Source organism: Oculina patagonica, chromosome 4 (genome assembly GCF_052425735.1).
Source record: "Oculina patagonica isolate OP01 chromosome 4, crgOcupat, whole genome shotgun sequence".
In the NCBI taxonomy this organism is placed as follows: domain Eukaryota; kingdom Metazoa; phylum Cnidaria; class Anthozoa; order Scleractinia; family Oculinidae; genus Oculina; species Oculina patagonica.
This window is the reverse complement of record NC_135761.1, coordinates 11,240,097-11,255,165: the sequence shown is the minus strand read 5'-3', so window position 1 is coordinate 11,255,165 and position 15,069 is coordinate 11,240,097. Positions and strand designations below refer to the sequence as shown.

Genomic DNA, 15,069 nt, shown 5'->3' with positions numbered 1-15,069 from the left:
GAAAGTGATTTTCGAATAGGACACAGCTTTAATTGTTTCCTCAAAAAACCATAAGAGTACTTTGCTCTGCGTTCTAATTTAAGCTGAGGGCGGGCCGGGACTTTTAAATTCGTTTTTGTTTTCACACAGTATCTGACCTGACAAAAAGGATCTTACTAATTTTAATGATTGCGGGAGCTTAAAGTCTACTTTGAAGCGGATTTATAGACGCTAACTAATTCCAGCAGCTTTAAACACGAAATGACCAAGACTATTATCACAGAAAATTGTACATCAACGTACTTTCGACTTCTAACTCACTTCACGTAGTGATAAGTACAATGAAATCCGGTCTAGTACTTGCTTCCCCATATCTGTTGCCTTGCTAGCTATTTCGCATATAAAACTTAACAGACGAAATGACTGGCATGTGCTATTTGTTGAACTAAAAGATTTATTTACTGAGTTCAAAGCTTATTTACAGGTCATGTTATACTTACTTTAGAGAACAATTCCAACAATAACTTTTTATCACGAAATAAGCGAAGTGTCTCCTTTACCGTTGAAAAGTACAATGGAATCACTTTCCGCTAGTAATTATCACATCCTATAATCAAAACTACATAAAAACAACAAAAAACTGTACAAAGTCTTCCTAGAAAATAATAATTGAACATTACAGTGACTCATGATATGGCGGTTTTTAATTGGACACTTCATGAAGGGCATTGCAGATCAGGAATAATGCACGTAAAAGCTTATTTAAAAGAGATATAATTTACCATGAGCGCTAGAGGAGGGTCAAGCCCTGACAGATCTATTAATTTATCAAGGTATTTCATACATTCACAGCCAGGCTGGGCACGGCACGTTCCATTTTTTCCCGGCAGCTCGACAACAGTCAGTCGTGGCCCAGAAGTATCATTTCATCAGATGTGCATGAAAGCTAGCACAAGTCACGCTTAATTTTTCTTTTCTTATCCTGTATCCTCCCTTCGATCCTTACATCTGCTTTGTCTTACTTCCCTTCTGTTGTCTCATTGTTATTGTTTTAGCGTCCTGTTTGACATTAAGTCGTGAATGGATTTTCATGGTAAACACCACAGTCCAGATTTACTGAGCCTAACAATTGCATGATAAGGAGTTTTACGAATTTAAGAAAACTATTTCGTGTTAAACTAACAGAATAAATGTCAAGGTAGAGACAACATGTCGCGCCAAATTAAAACTGCTTTTATCAAATTAGGTCAATGTACATTAACGACCGTACTGTGCGTCGAGCTATCAAAGAAAAAGAAACGTTTTTCCGTGTGTCTATGATTATAAGACATTTGTGATATGTACCCTATATTACTTCAACATATCAATATTGTCATTACAAACATAAAACTTAAAGGTGTTGCTACTACATTTGGGGACTATACATAAAGAAATCAACGTTTATGCTATGCCATAGCATTTCAATTTTCCCAGTGTGTGATAACCTTGCTCGCCACTATCGCCTGTATCGCCAAACCTCAGCTGTTTAACTGGAAGATGTGTCTTGTCAGTGAGGAGACCGCTGTCTTCGCGCCATACATACTCTTCCTTATCACAGTTACAAGCACGCCAGGAGTCTAGGCATGAGTTGGTCATCCCGCATGCGCACTTACCACTGCCAGGTGACGCTCCGCCCCAGTACGTCATCTTAGTTGAATCACGTGACACCCAGAAGCCAACTCCGCCCTTAAATTGTGAACCAACACATTCATATTTAATGAACTGTTCACAGTTTGAAGAGACACTGGTGAGACTCGCCAGCTGAGACAGACTCGCTCCTGTGTAATGAATGTCACGTGAGTAGCTACCCGCAGCTTCATATCCCTGCACGTGCGTTCTGATTTCACTGTCGTGACTTATCACTGTCACGCCAACGCCACTCTTGTCGCTCATGTCACAGTAAACTGTAAATGGTGCCAGGCCTCCAGCGCCATCTGGATCAATGACGTAATTTCCGCTTACGCTGCTGACGTTTTTTCTTATTACAGAACAGGAAGTCATAATAAATGGAGTATTGATTTTAACTTTGGCTTCTATTGTTGACAGAGCATTGTTAGCTCTACAGGTATAAGATCCTTCGTGTGATTTCTTGATGTTCTGAATAAGCAGTGTTCCATTCTGTAGAATATTGGACTCTACAGGAATTGAAGACTTGCCATCCTTTGTCCAAGAGATTGTAGTTCTAAGGTCACTCACGGCCACACACGGCAGATGAACACTTGAACCCATCACAGGAGTTACCTCTTGAGGAGGACGGACTTTGAAGCGCAGAGGAGAAAATATCATGACCAGAGCAGTGTTTGTAGCTGATCCCAGAATGTTCTCTGCGTTACAGATGTATGTTCCAGCGTCCTTTCGTGTCACATTGTAGATTGTCAGGGTTCCATTCATCACTTTAGTTCTGACTTCAGTCAAACTACCAACTGCTTTGGACCACGTGATACTGGGAAGCGACTGACCAGTAGCAGTGCAGGCGATGGTGACGTTTTGTTTCTCTTCAGCCATCAATCGATTGGATGACAATGAAAGTTGAGGAGGAACTGTCGAGAACAAGAGAACTGTCAAGTTCTTTGACCAAGCACAAGATGAATGCACTTTGATAAACAAGATTTTATCATACTGATAGGGTATTACAAAAAATGTACATAAATGTTATTTCACATTTATATTATATTTCATTAATCACTATATAGCCTACGCTTAGATGCCTTCCGATGAATACCGTTGGGTTAACCTGTTTTTTTTTTTAGAAAGGATTTTTTCACAACATTAACTGCAACGTCTGGAAGGTAAATGTATAAATTATACAACTTACACTGCACAGTTAATTTCGCCGAGGCATTCACTTGTCCCAGCAAATTTTCAGCTTGGCAGCTGTAAACTCCGTCGTCTCCAACTCTAACGTCTTTCACAATCAGAGCGCCACTGGACACTACTACATGGCGATCAACAGGAAGCGACGAATTCAGCTTAGACCACGTGACTTTTGGACTTGGATTACCATCCGCTGTACATTTTAAGATGGCTGTCTGACTTTCATTGACTGTTATTCCAACAGGACGCTGCAGCAGAGATGGAGCCGAGATGGACAGGCCCGGTTCACCTTTGACGCCTTTCATACCCAGCGGGCCTCTAGGTCCTACGGGACCGAGGTCCCCCGGCACTCCAATATCCCCTTTTATGCCCATTGGTCCTTGAGCTCCTATTGGTCCATGTTTACCGGGAGGTCCGCTTGACCCGGGTCTCCCTGAGGAACCTGGTCTCCCTCGCGTTCCCGGTCTTCCTCGTCTTCCCGTGTTTCCTTTTGGTCCTGTGCGGCAGAGCGTGTGATCTTTAGCACAGACTTGGTTTTGTAGCAGATCAAGTTCTTGTTTGATCATTACTTGTACTTCAGAGGCTGTTATAATTGATTTATGTTTAGAATCATCAGGCGAAGAGCGTTTTTGTCTTGAGACTGTCTCCTGTCCACCTGAAAAATTTAAAACAGTTATTCAAGTTAAAATCGCACCCCTTGAAATATTGTTAGACATACAACAGAAGCTATGATCGAGCTTCAGCAGCAGTGGAGGAGACTTTCGCTTCCTTAAGAAAGGGGTTCAGTAACATGCTGTCAGCCTCGTTTTTTTCGTTTTCATTTGTATTGGTTAAAAGAGAGTAAAAAGTTTATTTAAGGATAAATGACATGAGGTTGAACTGAACACAAGACGGCGGATGTATATAAAGAATGATCAGCTACATAACGCAACTCACCTTTGGTCCCTTGCCATCTGCCGTAATTTTGTTGTACTTTTCGAAGGATTTCTGTCTCCATCTTATCACAGAATGTTACTGAGTGTGATATCAGTCGATGATGTTCTTGTATTCTGAGTTCCACGTGAATAAGAGCGATACAACACACAACAGACAACAGCAAGCCTGACGCGGAACACAAGCTGTTCAGCGTTTGTCTTTTGTTCGGCTGCTTCTCTTCTTTATCTTGTATCATCGTTACAGCTCCTATCTGAAACTTTTGATTTCAAACTGATACTTAGGACATTTTTTTCCTCTGCGAGCTGCTTAAAATTTACCTAAAGACGACAGAGAGCTGATTTGTCTGAGCTTTATCGATCTCACCGACGAAACTGTAACCGGAATCTTGAAGTAAAAATCTTGACTTGTTTGTGCTTGTTATGGAGATTGAGTATCACAGGAAGTATATTATCTGATTACGTACTTAAAGAATATTTCCCTGGGCTGGTGAGGTGGAGTACATGTGCAAGGGAGGGGAGGGAAAGATTGGCCAAATGACCATGAAAGCAACATTTACATGTTCAAGTTCTTCCCTGGCCGGGACACCAGAAGGAGAGTTTTCGTGGGAAATGATTTCCACACACGCCACCTGGGGGAAATCCCGGGGGGGGGGAGGGGGGGGAATAAAACTGATTACGAAAAGAATCAGTGCTGGAATGTTTATAGTCCTTTATTATTTTTTTCTTGCCTTGTATTCTCATTCGATTGTTTATAAACACGTGAAAAGAATCCCGAGAGAGGGGAAGGGCAAGAGATTGGAAGCGTTATCAAAGTGATGGCGGGTAAGTGGTCAGCTTTTAGTTGAGGGTCTCAAAGGGGTTTATTATTATAGCCGTAAAACCGACCAAAAACTTAGGTGCTAGGTGTAAAAGTTTAACCCTTTTTTCCCCTTATCCGTACAAAATGTTAACTGTAAAAATGTCTGGCAACGAGAGACCACGAAAGTGAGAGTCTTAGCGAAAGTGAGAGTCTTTTGTCTTGCCTTATATGTTTTTCGGTACTGAGAAAGGCCCAGAATTTCTGTGAAATATCCCAGAATGGTCCTAAGACCTTAAAATTACTATTTACAATGATAAACATTGATTTTAACTTTTTTTAACAATGGAAATTAACTTTTATCACTTCTGTTAACCGTAAAGGAAACAAATTAACCCCCCAAATGGGGGTTGACCAGTGACTTGAAGTGGGGGGCTTAAAAGAACTCTTCTCTTTATAAGTCTTTATTTTTTTCAGAAATTCTGGGCGTGGGGGCTAAAGCCCCCCTAGCCCCCCAACTCCGCCATCTCTGTGTAAACATGGATCAGACTCGCTTGACTTTTGTGTAATTACATTGTTTTAGAGACTCTTGATCTCAACTCAGTGTCAAGTCTATATGGCACATTTGCCAAAACTCTAAAATTTCGGTTAAAATTGCTGCAAGTCTTAAAATAAATTATCACTGTTTTCAGGGATAATAAAATTCAGCATGGTAGTAGATGCTGTAGTAGAGTTACTTACTTCCGATACTAATCCTTTTCGGTCATTAGTGAGATTACATAGGCGATCACCGAAACAGTTTCAATGTTGTTAAGAAATTACTGTAGAGTAAGCACAATAAAAAAAAGAAAAACAAATAGATCAATCCGTCTCTCATTTTATTATTTTCATTTGTGTCTGGTTACACTACAGTTGTTCACGAAGCTATCACAATTCACATTTGTCACTAAATGGCACAGAGTTCCTATGTTCAACAATGTGAAGACAAAGTGAACAGTTTTTAAACAAATAAATCCTTAATTTCTCATCCTCGCTGTCTTTTTTGTCATTTTGCTACTACGAATTGGTTTCACGGGCCTTCATTTTTTGTAATCCGTACAATGCTACATGGAAACTCGATTATTCCAAATAATGCGCTTGACCAAACATTTTGTAATTGAAAAGCTAATGACGATTGTGTTCGTTGAGATACGTACATCAACATAACAGTGTTTATGCTATGCCATAGCACTTCAGTTTTCCCAGTGTGTGGTAACCCTGCTCTTTGTATTTACAAACACTTCCGCCTGTATCGCCAAACCTCAGCTGTTTAACTGGAAGATGTGTCTTGTCAGTGAGGAGACCGCTGTCTTCACGCCATGCTAAGTCATTCTTATCACAGTTACAAGAAAGACTCGGGTCTGCACATGAGTTAGTCATCCCGCATGCGCACTTACCACTGCCAGGTGATGCTCCGCCCCAGTACGCCATCTTATAAGAATCACGTGACACCCACCATGCCATTCCATGTCCGAGCAGCCTTGAATCATAGCACTCATATTTGATAAACTGTTCACAGTGTGAGGAGACTCTGGTGAGACTCGCCAGCTGAGACAGACTCGTTCCTGTGTAATGGATGTCACGTTTGTAGCTTCATCCAAGCTTCATATCCCCGCACGTGCGTTCTGTTCTCACTGTCGTGACTTATCACTGTCACGCCAACTCCATTCTTGTCACTCATGTCACAGTAAACTGTAAAAGGTTCCAGATCTCCCTCGCCATCAGGGTCGATGATGACTGTACCGTTTGCTGTTGATCGATCGAGATTTTTCAAGTCGCTACAAGACTTTGGTACTGAAAAAATGAAGAAAAAAATTGCAATCAACATCATCTACTGTTTTTCTTTAAGGTGGCTCACAATATTTTAGACCCTCCTGTCTTTGGCATTCCATTACAGTTAGGCCGATTGTGCGGATGAAAAACATTTAGTTTGTAAAGCATTATTATGTACTTATTGACTGAGTGGGAGGGCCGGACGGGAAAATATTTGGCTCGAGGTCAGGACGTACGGACCGAGCGCAGCGAGGTCCGTGCGTCCCGACCGAGAGCCAAATATTTTCCCGTCCGGCCCGACCTAACTCAGTCAATAAGCATTTTATCATATGACCACTGAATTTTTTTTGGTTTTTCTTTCGTGGATACAGACGCGGCGGCCCGTTTCGCGCGCATTTTGAAAAGCCAATGGTAGCTCACAATTTGTTTGGGAAGCCAGTAAAGTGCATTTGAACTGCGATGTGCGTACAAAGTTTTTGGACTTTTGTTAAAATTGTCAACCAAATCTCCGAGTTTCAGCTCCATTCCAAGAAGATTTAAATCCGACAGAATTCCTCGTAAATGACTGCAGTTAGTAGAAATTTCAAAGGAAACGTTTATGAAGGACTACAACAAAGAATTTGCACGACGTTTCGGCTAGTCGTGCTCGTCACAGCGAAGACCGAATTTATCCTGATTGAACAACTTAGCGACGTTTCTTCTGAGCCGAAATTCGCAATTGGTTCAAACGAGAGAATTAATTTATTTTTCACCAAGAAGGATTTTGGACGTTAAAACAACATCACATCTTAAGCTAGTATGATAAAGACTTGGAAAGGGATTGCACTGGCAGTTCAGGAATTTGGCTTCGAGCTTCGCTTCCCTTCGGCTTCAAGTTGTTTTGTTTACCACGGATCGTAGGATTCATGAACGTCTACTGTTGCTTCTAAGTCCCTGAATTCGTTAGTTCCTCGACGATGTTGAGCTCTGCATTACAGTTGATGTCCCAATTGTGCTTAAAATGCTTCGTGAAAACAAGCGGGAAACTGTGCCATTGATCAGGTTAGCCGTAAACATGTACACTCGCATTTTGTTTGTTGTGAGTTAAAATTACGCAGCAGAAAGAGAAATTTGAGTTTACTTCGCATTTGCTTTTTTTATTCTTCAATGTTTATCATGACTACAAACCAGGATACGTCTTTGTCCGGTTATGTTTTTTTTTTACGGCTTTTATTTCGATTTTATTGTTGTTGTCAGGAGTATTTCTTCATCATTTGCCAAGTTTAAACACGTTTTATTTAAATTTTTGCGCCTGCAAACTACATCGCTTTCTAGATAGTAAAGTTTTAATAAACATGTTGGACATTCTTTGCTTTTAGAAAAATCTTAACTATCGTTCATCTGAATTCAAAGCTGTGGATTCAACTGGTTCCATGCTATTTCGGCATCTCGCAGCAGTAGCGGGTCCGTACGCTTTTCTAGCTGGGCCGTACGGCTTTTTCCGGCCCTGCTAGAGCGAGGCGTACGGCCCTCATACGGGACTTTTTCTCATATGGTTTTCCAAGGAAATTGCGCGCGGGTCCGTACGGGTCATATGATAACACCCAATATTTGACCTTTTAAGGCTTTTTTAAATTAAAAGATGACCTTAAAAGGAGATTTTTAATTGACGAGCGTAAAGGCGGCGATGCAGTGTGTGGGACCACAAGATCACGTATAGTTCTTTCAAACTAACTGGCATGACACGATTAATCATATTTTTTTTGCTTTACTTGCGCGTACGGTTGCAACTTGCATTCGCTGTTAGATCAGCAATCTGTTTTTCGATCAAGTTGTCTACACGCTTCTTTAGCTCAAGAAACACATTATTCACGTTGTTGCGTGACACGCAACCAGGCTTCCCTGCATCATTATGTACTGAGTCTCCTGGGGAGTTTGCCAACATACTTTTGGGAAAAACTGAGAAGAAAACGAGGGTAAAATTATTTTGATCACTTCCTTGATCACCGTCAAAATGTTGATCATAATCAACATCATTATTAGCATTTTTTAAATGCTTATCACTAACGACGCACTTCCCCAAAAAATGGATTGAATAATCTATTTCGTGTCTGTTCGTTCCACAAGATGCCAATTTGGCCTTAAAGACATTACTCATTCATATCAGAATAAAGTGCTTCTGATTTTTCGATAGCTAACACCAACCTTCGTCAACCTTAAGAAAGTAAAACTAAGACATTATTATTGTAAGCTATTGTAATAATGTCATTAACCCAAACTACGAACTTGAAATGGAGTTTTCAGGACTTGCACGCGCAGCTAAATGCAATTACCGTACCCAAATTCGCAAGTAGCCAATCAGAAGCGCGATCTACTATTCTGATATCCTACGATATCAAGTCACTGACCTGATATGCCACCATATCACGGTCACTTTGAATTAAAGTAGTCTTTCCGTACTATGAATTGAAAAGAGGTTTTACCAATAAAGCAGAAACGAGTATTTTAAATTAGCTGGTGCTTACCGGTCGTAAAATGAGAAAAACTTTCCCGCCAAAACTAAACTTGAGCGCGCTCGCCAATTGCGCGATGTTTGCCGACGAGTACTGAAACATTCACACTGAAACAATGGAGTCGGAGTTTCAAAATGTTTCGCTGAATTTGGATTTTGAAAATTTAGGAAATGAAACTCCAAACAAACGAGTAAAAAATGTGAGAAGAGGACTTGATAAAAGTGTTAAAGACCAAAAAAGTATCAATACAAGCAGGTCAACACATTTTGCACTACGTGTCTGGCAAGCATGGCTTCGACAGAGCGAATAATATCACCGGATTTTTGGCTGAATTTGGGTACAGTAAATACCTAATAGTACCTTTTTGGTACGCTTCGGCGGCATATCAGGCTCGTTTGGTCTCGCCATGGGTATTTTGGCTCGACTGCCGCCAAAATACGAACCATGGCTCGACCAAACTCGCCTGATATGCCGCCGAAGCGTACCAAAAAGGTACGATTAGGTATAATAATTGCTCTAGACACTTAGAAAAAGAAAATAAGAAAAAACAAAATGTAAAAAACAAAACAAAACAAAAAAACGGCAGGTGTGGAGTCGAACCCGGAATAGTACGCATCAGGCGCGTCAACTCTACCAATAGGCTACCAATTTACTTGATTCAAAGGCTTTTCAATTCTAAGTAATAATTGTGTTTCCGTACAAAACTTAACAGTGACAGGCTCACAAGAGTGCATTGTAGGTAAACCGAAATGAAGACCCACCAAACGTATTTTTTAACGTTTTTAAATATATTTTCAATGTTTGTAACGTATTTTTTTCCAAATTGCAAAAATAAAATACCAGTAAATACTGTCTCGTCAAAATCGCGAAATGAAGTACCGTACCTGCGAAATTAAGTACAAATAAGGTACTCCCCAATAAACCTAAAGATACAACTCCTCTCTCATCATTGTTGTTCTTATTTACTGCAGACAGTAACCACATGTCCTCTCAGTAGAGGGCTTTTATTCTATATTAGTAATGCTTACCTCTGGGCTTCTCGGAAAATTTTGATTCCGTTGTAATGCGTGACATCAAGAAGAAGAAAAACACAATTTCCTTGGCAGTCATCTTTAAAGTCTATTATGAAAATGGAAAATCATTGAGTGGTTAATTAGTTCTCATGATCAAATTCTGACTATTAGCTTGTACTAGGCCAGTTTGAACCTGTAAACTTTGTAGTCTCTCTGTAGTCTCAAAACTGGTTACCTGCTATGCTTATACAAGGTAATTTTCACGTGATGAAACATCATAGAAGCGTGCGTGAAATAGCATTAACAACCAGATAAAATATCAATCAGAGGTCTAATAATTATTTTCTGAGCTATTAAAAATTGTGAATATGACTTATTTAATTTTATTTCAAGTAAATATCGAGAGTCAGTCTCTTAGTTTATCTCTGATTTAACACGGAATATTTCTCAAACGATTCTAACTCAAATAAAGATAATTTTAATTTCTTAGAGGTCCTTTAAAAGGCTTTTTATCTACTTCCCCAACTGCCTGTTCCCATCAGGTAATGGGTGGGGCGTTTTCCTGGCTTTTGAAATTTTCAGTTGCAAATGTAAAATACAAAAAAACTCTGAATAGAATTGTATATAACTTACCTTGATAAGAACTCAGCTCCTGGGTTGTAAGAACGAAAGCAGAAACTAGAACATATAAGAAAACGGGATATCGAACACGTTAGATGCAGCATCAAAATGATTTTAAAAACAACAAAAAACTAAAAAACTTACTTCTTGCTGTTCAAAGCTGAATGAGTGCCTTCCTTGAACAATGATCGCTTTTGTTCGCCAGAACGAGTTTGTTTCTTTTTTGATCTGTCCAATGGCATAAAAATAAACATTCTTCTTTTGATCTTTGTCACATTTTTATTTAAGATTCCACCTGAACAAAGATAAACGTCAAAAGATATTAGACCTAACAGATAGTGATACTCCTTGATACTAGATTGTTTTATTCTTGTTTAAATATTATTTTAAAAGTTATTGAGGAGATTTGGTGTGTTAACAACCGGACTACATTCTTTTCCATTATCTACAATGCTACACATCAAAGTACGTTAAAAAAGACCAATTAATGGTAAAAAAGAAAATGAAAAAGCCTTGCCATTGCAAGAAACATAGCTATTGTCATTATTTGAGCGATAAATTAAACTGTCAAGCCTTCCTTTTGAAAACTTTGAAAACAATGCGCCTGTATTTATCAAGCAAAATTGAGCCTGCTAATTGCTTTTAACGATGAGTTTCAAAACACGCTGTGTTTATAAACCTGGCTACACACAGTCTATATTATTCAAATCAAAACCAAACTAGCACTTTTACCAATACGTTATCACGATTCTCGACTACAATATTTTCAAGGTGAAACTATTTTCAGCCCCTTTCTTAATCAGATTTGTGAGTCAACAAGCACACTAGCTTATTATTTTATCTATTTTTTTTTCTTGCTGGCAATGGCGTTGGTTAGAAATATTTCCTTAGTTTCATAAATACGTTAAACGGAATGTCATCTTTTAGCTTTGCTATAATGTTGTGCATGATTTCAGCTGCAAGTTGTGACACGCTTTCCTTTTCGTGAATGTGAATTAGCACGTCCGCGTAAGTAAATTCTGTCATTGAGAATATAAGCATTAAATTAAGTTATAAAGGTCTACCTTAGCAGGAGATAATTTTTTTTGTCTTGTTTGAACCAAGCACTGGCCGTTTGCCGGTGGCATGCTATTTTTCTAAGAATACCAATATGAACAGGCGATACACAGTTAAAAATGAGGCTTCATCTGGATAAGAGTCCAGTACTACTAAAAATATATATATATACATCGAAAAAAGAATACATAATGTTTTACTGACTTTAGTAACAAGCCAAAGCCAGCATAGCCTAGCTAGGTTTGCTCTTTCTTATTTCTAGTTTGGTTCTCCACTCACGATCTAAAATCATAATAAAAGTCTCTTGTGGAAACACATCAGCTGTGTGTCACTTGATCACGAATGTTTGAGTTCGTGCCATTTATGTGTTTGTTTGTCACTTAATGCTATTGGACCGACGCTAAGTAGGTCATTATCTTCTGTTTGTTATTAGATTTGAGTATATTTGTTTAAGAGGAACAGCTGAGATCCATTTTGTCTTTTTCCTCACGCTACAATCTTCACAGGCTCTGCACAGGACAATAGTTTGGGTTGTGAATCATTTTCGAAAAAAAAAACGGAAAGCTTAAACTGCAATTGTTTGTGGAGCTTGTATTGTGACCCAGAAGACGAAATTTGCAGCAAAATTTTTTTGTTTCGTTTTCTAAGAAACGAAACGGTATTGTTTTGGATTCGATGCGAACTATTTACACAGCAGGGGCTACTATCCAATCAGAAGAACACTCGTAACCACAATGTCAACACGTTTTAACAAAGGCAAAAAGATGGTAAAAACATGTTCTTAAAATATCGAAAAGATAATCGTCATAAAGACAAAAGAAGGAGATTGAAAATTATTAGAAAGAGAAATATTTGACAACTGCAGTGCTCTCACTGTCGTGACTTATCACTGTCACGCCAGTGAAAACTCTTATGAAAGAAATTTATTTATCAAATAAATGGTTTTATGCACCTTATGAACTAGTAGTGATCAGAGATTAGGGGAGTGCGTTCGACCTATAGGTAAAATAGACCAAGGTAAGCAGGTAGTGGCAAAGAACTGACATGGTCGGCCTACAAGTAGTATGCCTTATACCAAAGTTAATTACTATGCTTATACCTCACTTTAAACGCGAGGAGTATATGTGTGAGAAAGATTGTGTGACGAGCCAAAAGAACATAGAATGAATAACATAATTATGTACACAAAACTAATTATTTATTTCACTTGACTTGTTATCGTTTAGCACTAAACGAGATTTAAACTTCCACAAACTTCGGGAAATAGTTTCATTCACGAAGTTCCACAAAATGTCACAAAGTACTTAAAAATACAGACATAATTTACGCATGCTGAACATTCAATATACAACGATTTCCTCGTCAAAACGTCTAGTGTTTCTAGGATAAACGAAATATCACAAAATTCAAAGCAGTAATAAAACAATTATTATCCGCATTATACCCACTCTTGATGCATGCAATTCTAAGAATTTGTAGTTTTGTGCAACATGAATTGCCGGAAAACACGCTGGTTTACCTACGAACGATCTCCGTACGAAACGACGCATCGACTTACTCGATTTTCACTCTTTTTATGATGTTCGTTGGCTGAAGACAACTCTGCTGCCTTGGATGATAACCCTTTAATGTTCTCCACGACATTTTCGGCAAAATTACAACTTTGGGCACACGTTTTTAGCCCTTTTTTCAAGCAAAGTAATGTTTCTGAGCTCAGTTTGGGGCGCCATCCTGTTTTGCATGAGATCGAGGCTATCTGTGGCTACCAGTTTCCCCGCCGAGATTTGCCCCTGCAAAAATCAAGTTGGGGGGGGGGGGGGGGGCAATCTGACGTTCTTACATCTGCGCGCGCAAGCGGCTCAATTCATTCCGCATAACAGTACACAGGCATACCAACTCAAAAGACACAGGACGCAAAAACAAAATTAGGCTTGCGCCCTCCTTCGTCGAACGCAACAATGAAACTGTTGGGGCTTCCGGTCAGGTGATAGAAATAACATCTTTCAGCATTAACCCTCGGTATAAGACAGAGAGGAGCTATATTAAGCCTCTTGGCATCGAAGCATTTAAGGCGAAGTCAACATTTTCCACTCTCCCTGTTTCTCACAGAAAAAGATTATTAGCATGTGTTCAGGTATCCCCTTACCTTTGCTGGGAACAGTTTCATTTAGACTAAGCTTCATTTGAAAATAAACGGCCACCTCGGTGGCCAAAAGATGGCAGAATATGTTATGTCATATCTCTACCCAACAAACCGAGCTCAACCAAGGCAATGGGCGCAGAAAGAATAAATATCGCTGAGTAACGCATAAAGGAGCATAAAATAATCATTTTCGCGTTACGTAAATTTCCATACCTTAAAAAGTCACCAGTAATACCCAAGTATAACATAGAGAATAAACAACAGTTACTTGATTACATCATTAAACGGAATAGCTTAATATACACTATGTTGAATATTTTTTTTATAAAAGAAAACGTTAATTTGTTGAGAAAAAAACAGCAAATAGTAAGATTTTAGACTATTTCATGGGACTTCTATATAGATTAAAAATGTTGCAGCGATTTCACAAATGCTAGGATCAGAATAAATATTCACCTTAGTATTGTTGCACATATTGTGTTATGTTCTTTGGATGAATTTGGTTCGTAATTCCTTCTTGAGGTCATACGTTTCTTTATTGCCTTGGCTTGTCAACTTGAATTTGGCATAAACAACAACGACAGTTTATTATTATTATCCAACTCTGCTTCGTATAGTACAAATAAGTGAAATAACCAGCAAAACGAGTACAAATATCTCACGATATTTGTACTCTACTCATTCCCCCCGACCGCGCGAAAGATTAACAAACGTAGCAAGTCAGCAGTTTAAGGAAAGAGACCGTTGGATAACAAATACTTTTAAAATAAGGCTCGATAGAAACGTCGCGTTGCTGTTTTTGGTTGATTTCCTCAGAAACGAAACGGTATTGTTTTGGATTCGATGTGAACTATTTACACAGCATGGTCTACTATCCAAACAGAAGAACGCTCGTAACCACAATGTCAACACGTTGTACTGAAGGCAAACAAACCCGTTTTCCATGTTCTTCAATATCGGAAGGATAATCCTCAGCAACACCAAAAAAATATTGAAATTTTTTGGCGACTACAATGCTTTTAAGTTCGAATAAAGCGATGTATCGGCGAAAAATATGAAGCGAACTCGTTGCGTGTTTAATTGTTAATTAAATTTTAACAGACATCACGTAAGACACAAAAGTGGCGAAGAACGTCTCAATCAATTCACAAGTATTTTTTACGACATAAAACTTTGTTTAAATTTTAAGATACATGCAGTACTGTATTGATTAAATATTATTGGGAAAAGTCAACCGCATGTAACTGATTTGACTGCTGAAAGTGTAGACATTTGACGGGACCGGCAAGGAATTTTAGCTTTCACAAAGGAAAATACCAAAAAAATTCGCTTTTGCTTATCATATTGGCATAGTCAACGTATTTCCGCC

The 15,069-nt window shown here is 38.9% G+C and overlaps 1 protein-coding gene, 1 long non-coding RNA gene and 1 pseudogene across 3 annotated transcripts in view; all 3 read right to left on the bottom strand.

Annotated features, from left to right (window-relative positions):
- Positions 1–696: 696 nt before the first annotated feature.
- Positions 697–3,289, bottom strand: LOC144651490 (roundabout homolog 3-like). Its single transcript, XM_078511437.1, has 2 exons — positions 2,834–3,289; positions 697–2,558 (listed from the first exon to the last, which is right to left on the bottom strand). Exons 1-2 carry the CDS (start codon positions 3,204–3,206, stop codon positions 1,420–1,422), a joined length of 1,512 nt encoding a protein of 503 aa, XP_078367563.1. The 5' UTR covers positions 3,207–3,289; the 3' UTR covers positions 697–1,419.
- A 2,280-nt stretch (positions 3,290–5,569) lies between these two features.
- LOC144651558 (uncharacterized) lies at positions 5,570–10,023 on the bottom strand. The gene is made up of 3 exons (XR_013570333.1): positions 9,896–10,023; positions 8,228–8,313; positions 5,570–6,396 (listed from the first exon to the last, which is right to left on the bottom strand). It is a non-coding gene; the product is annotated as an uncharacterized LOC144651558 (long non-coding RNA).
- The window catches only part of LOC144651418 (uncharacterized), a 52,125-nt pseudogene continuing 42,625 nt past the window's right edge, over positions 5,570–15,069 (bottom strand). The window contains exon 16 of the transcript XR_013570312.1: positions 5,570–5,825. The product of XR_013570312.1 is annotated as an uncharacterized LOC144651418 (transcript). The remainder of the gene's footprint in view (positions 5,826–15,069) is intronic.

Coding starts and splice junctions, on each gene's coding strand:
- LOC144651490 (XM_078511437.1), bottom strand. CDS start 3,206: ATGGGCATAAAAGGGGATATTGGAGTGCCGGGGGACCTCGGTCCCGTA. Junction 2,559..2,833: donor GGCGAAATTAACTGTGCAGT/GTAAGTTGTATA, acceptor TGTTCTCGACAG/TTCCTCCTCAACTTTCATTG.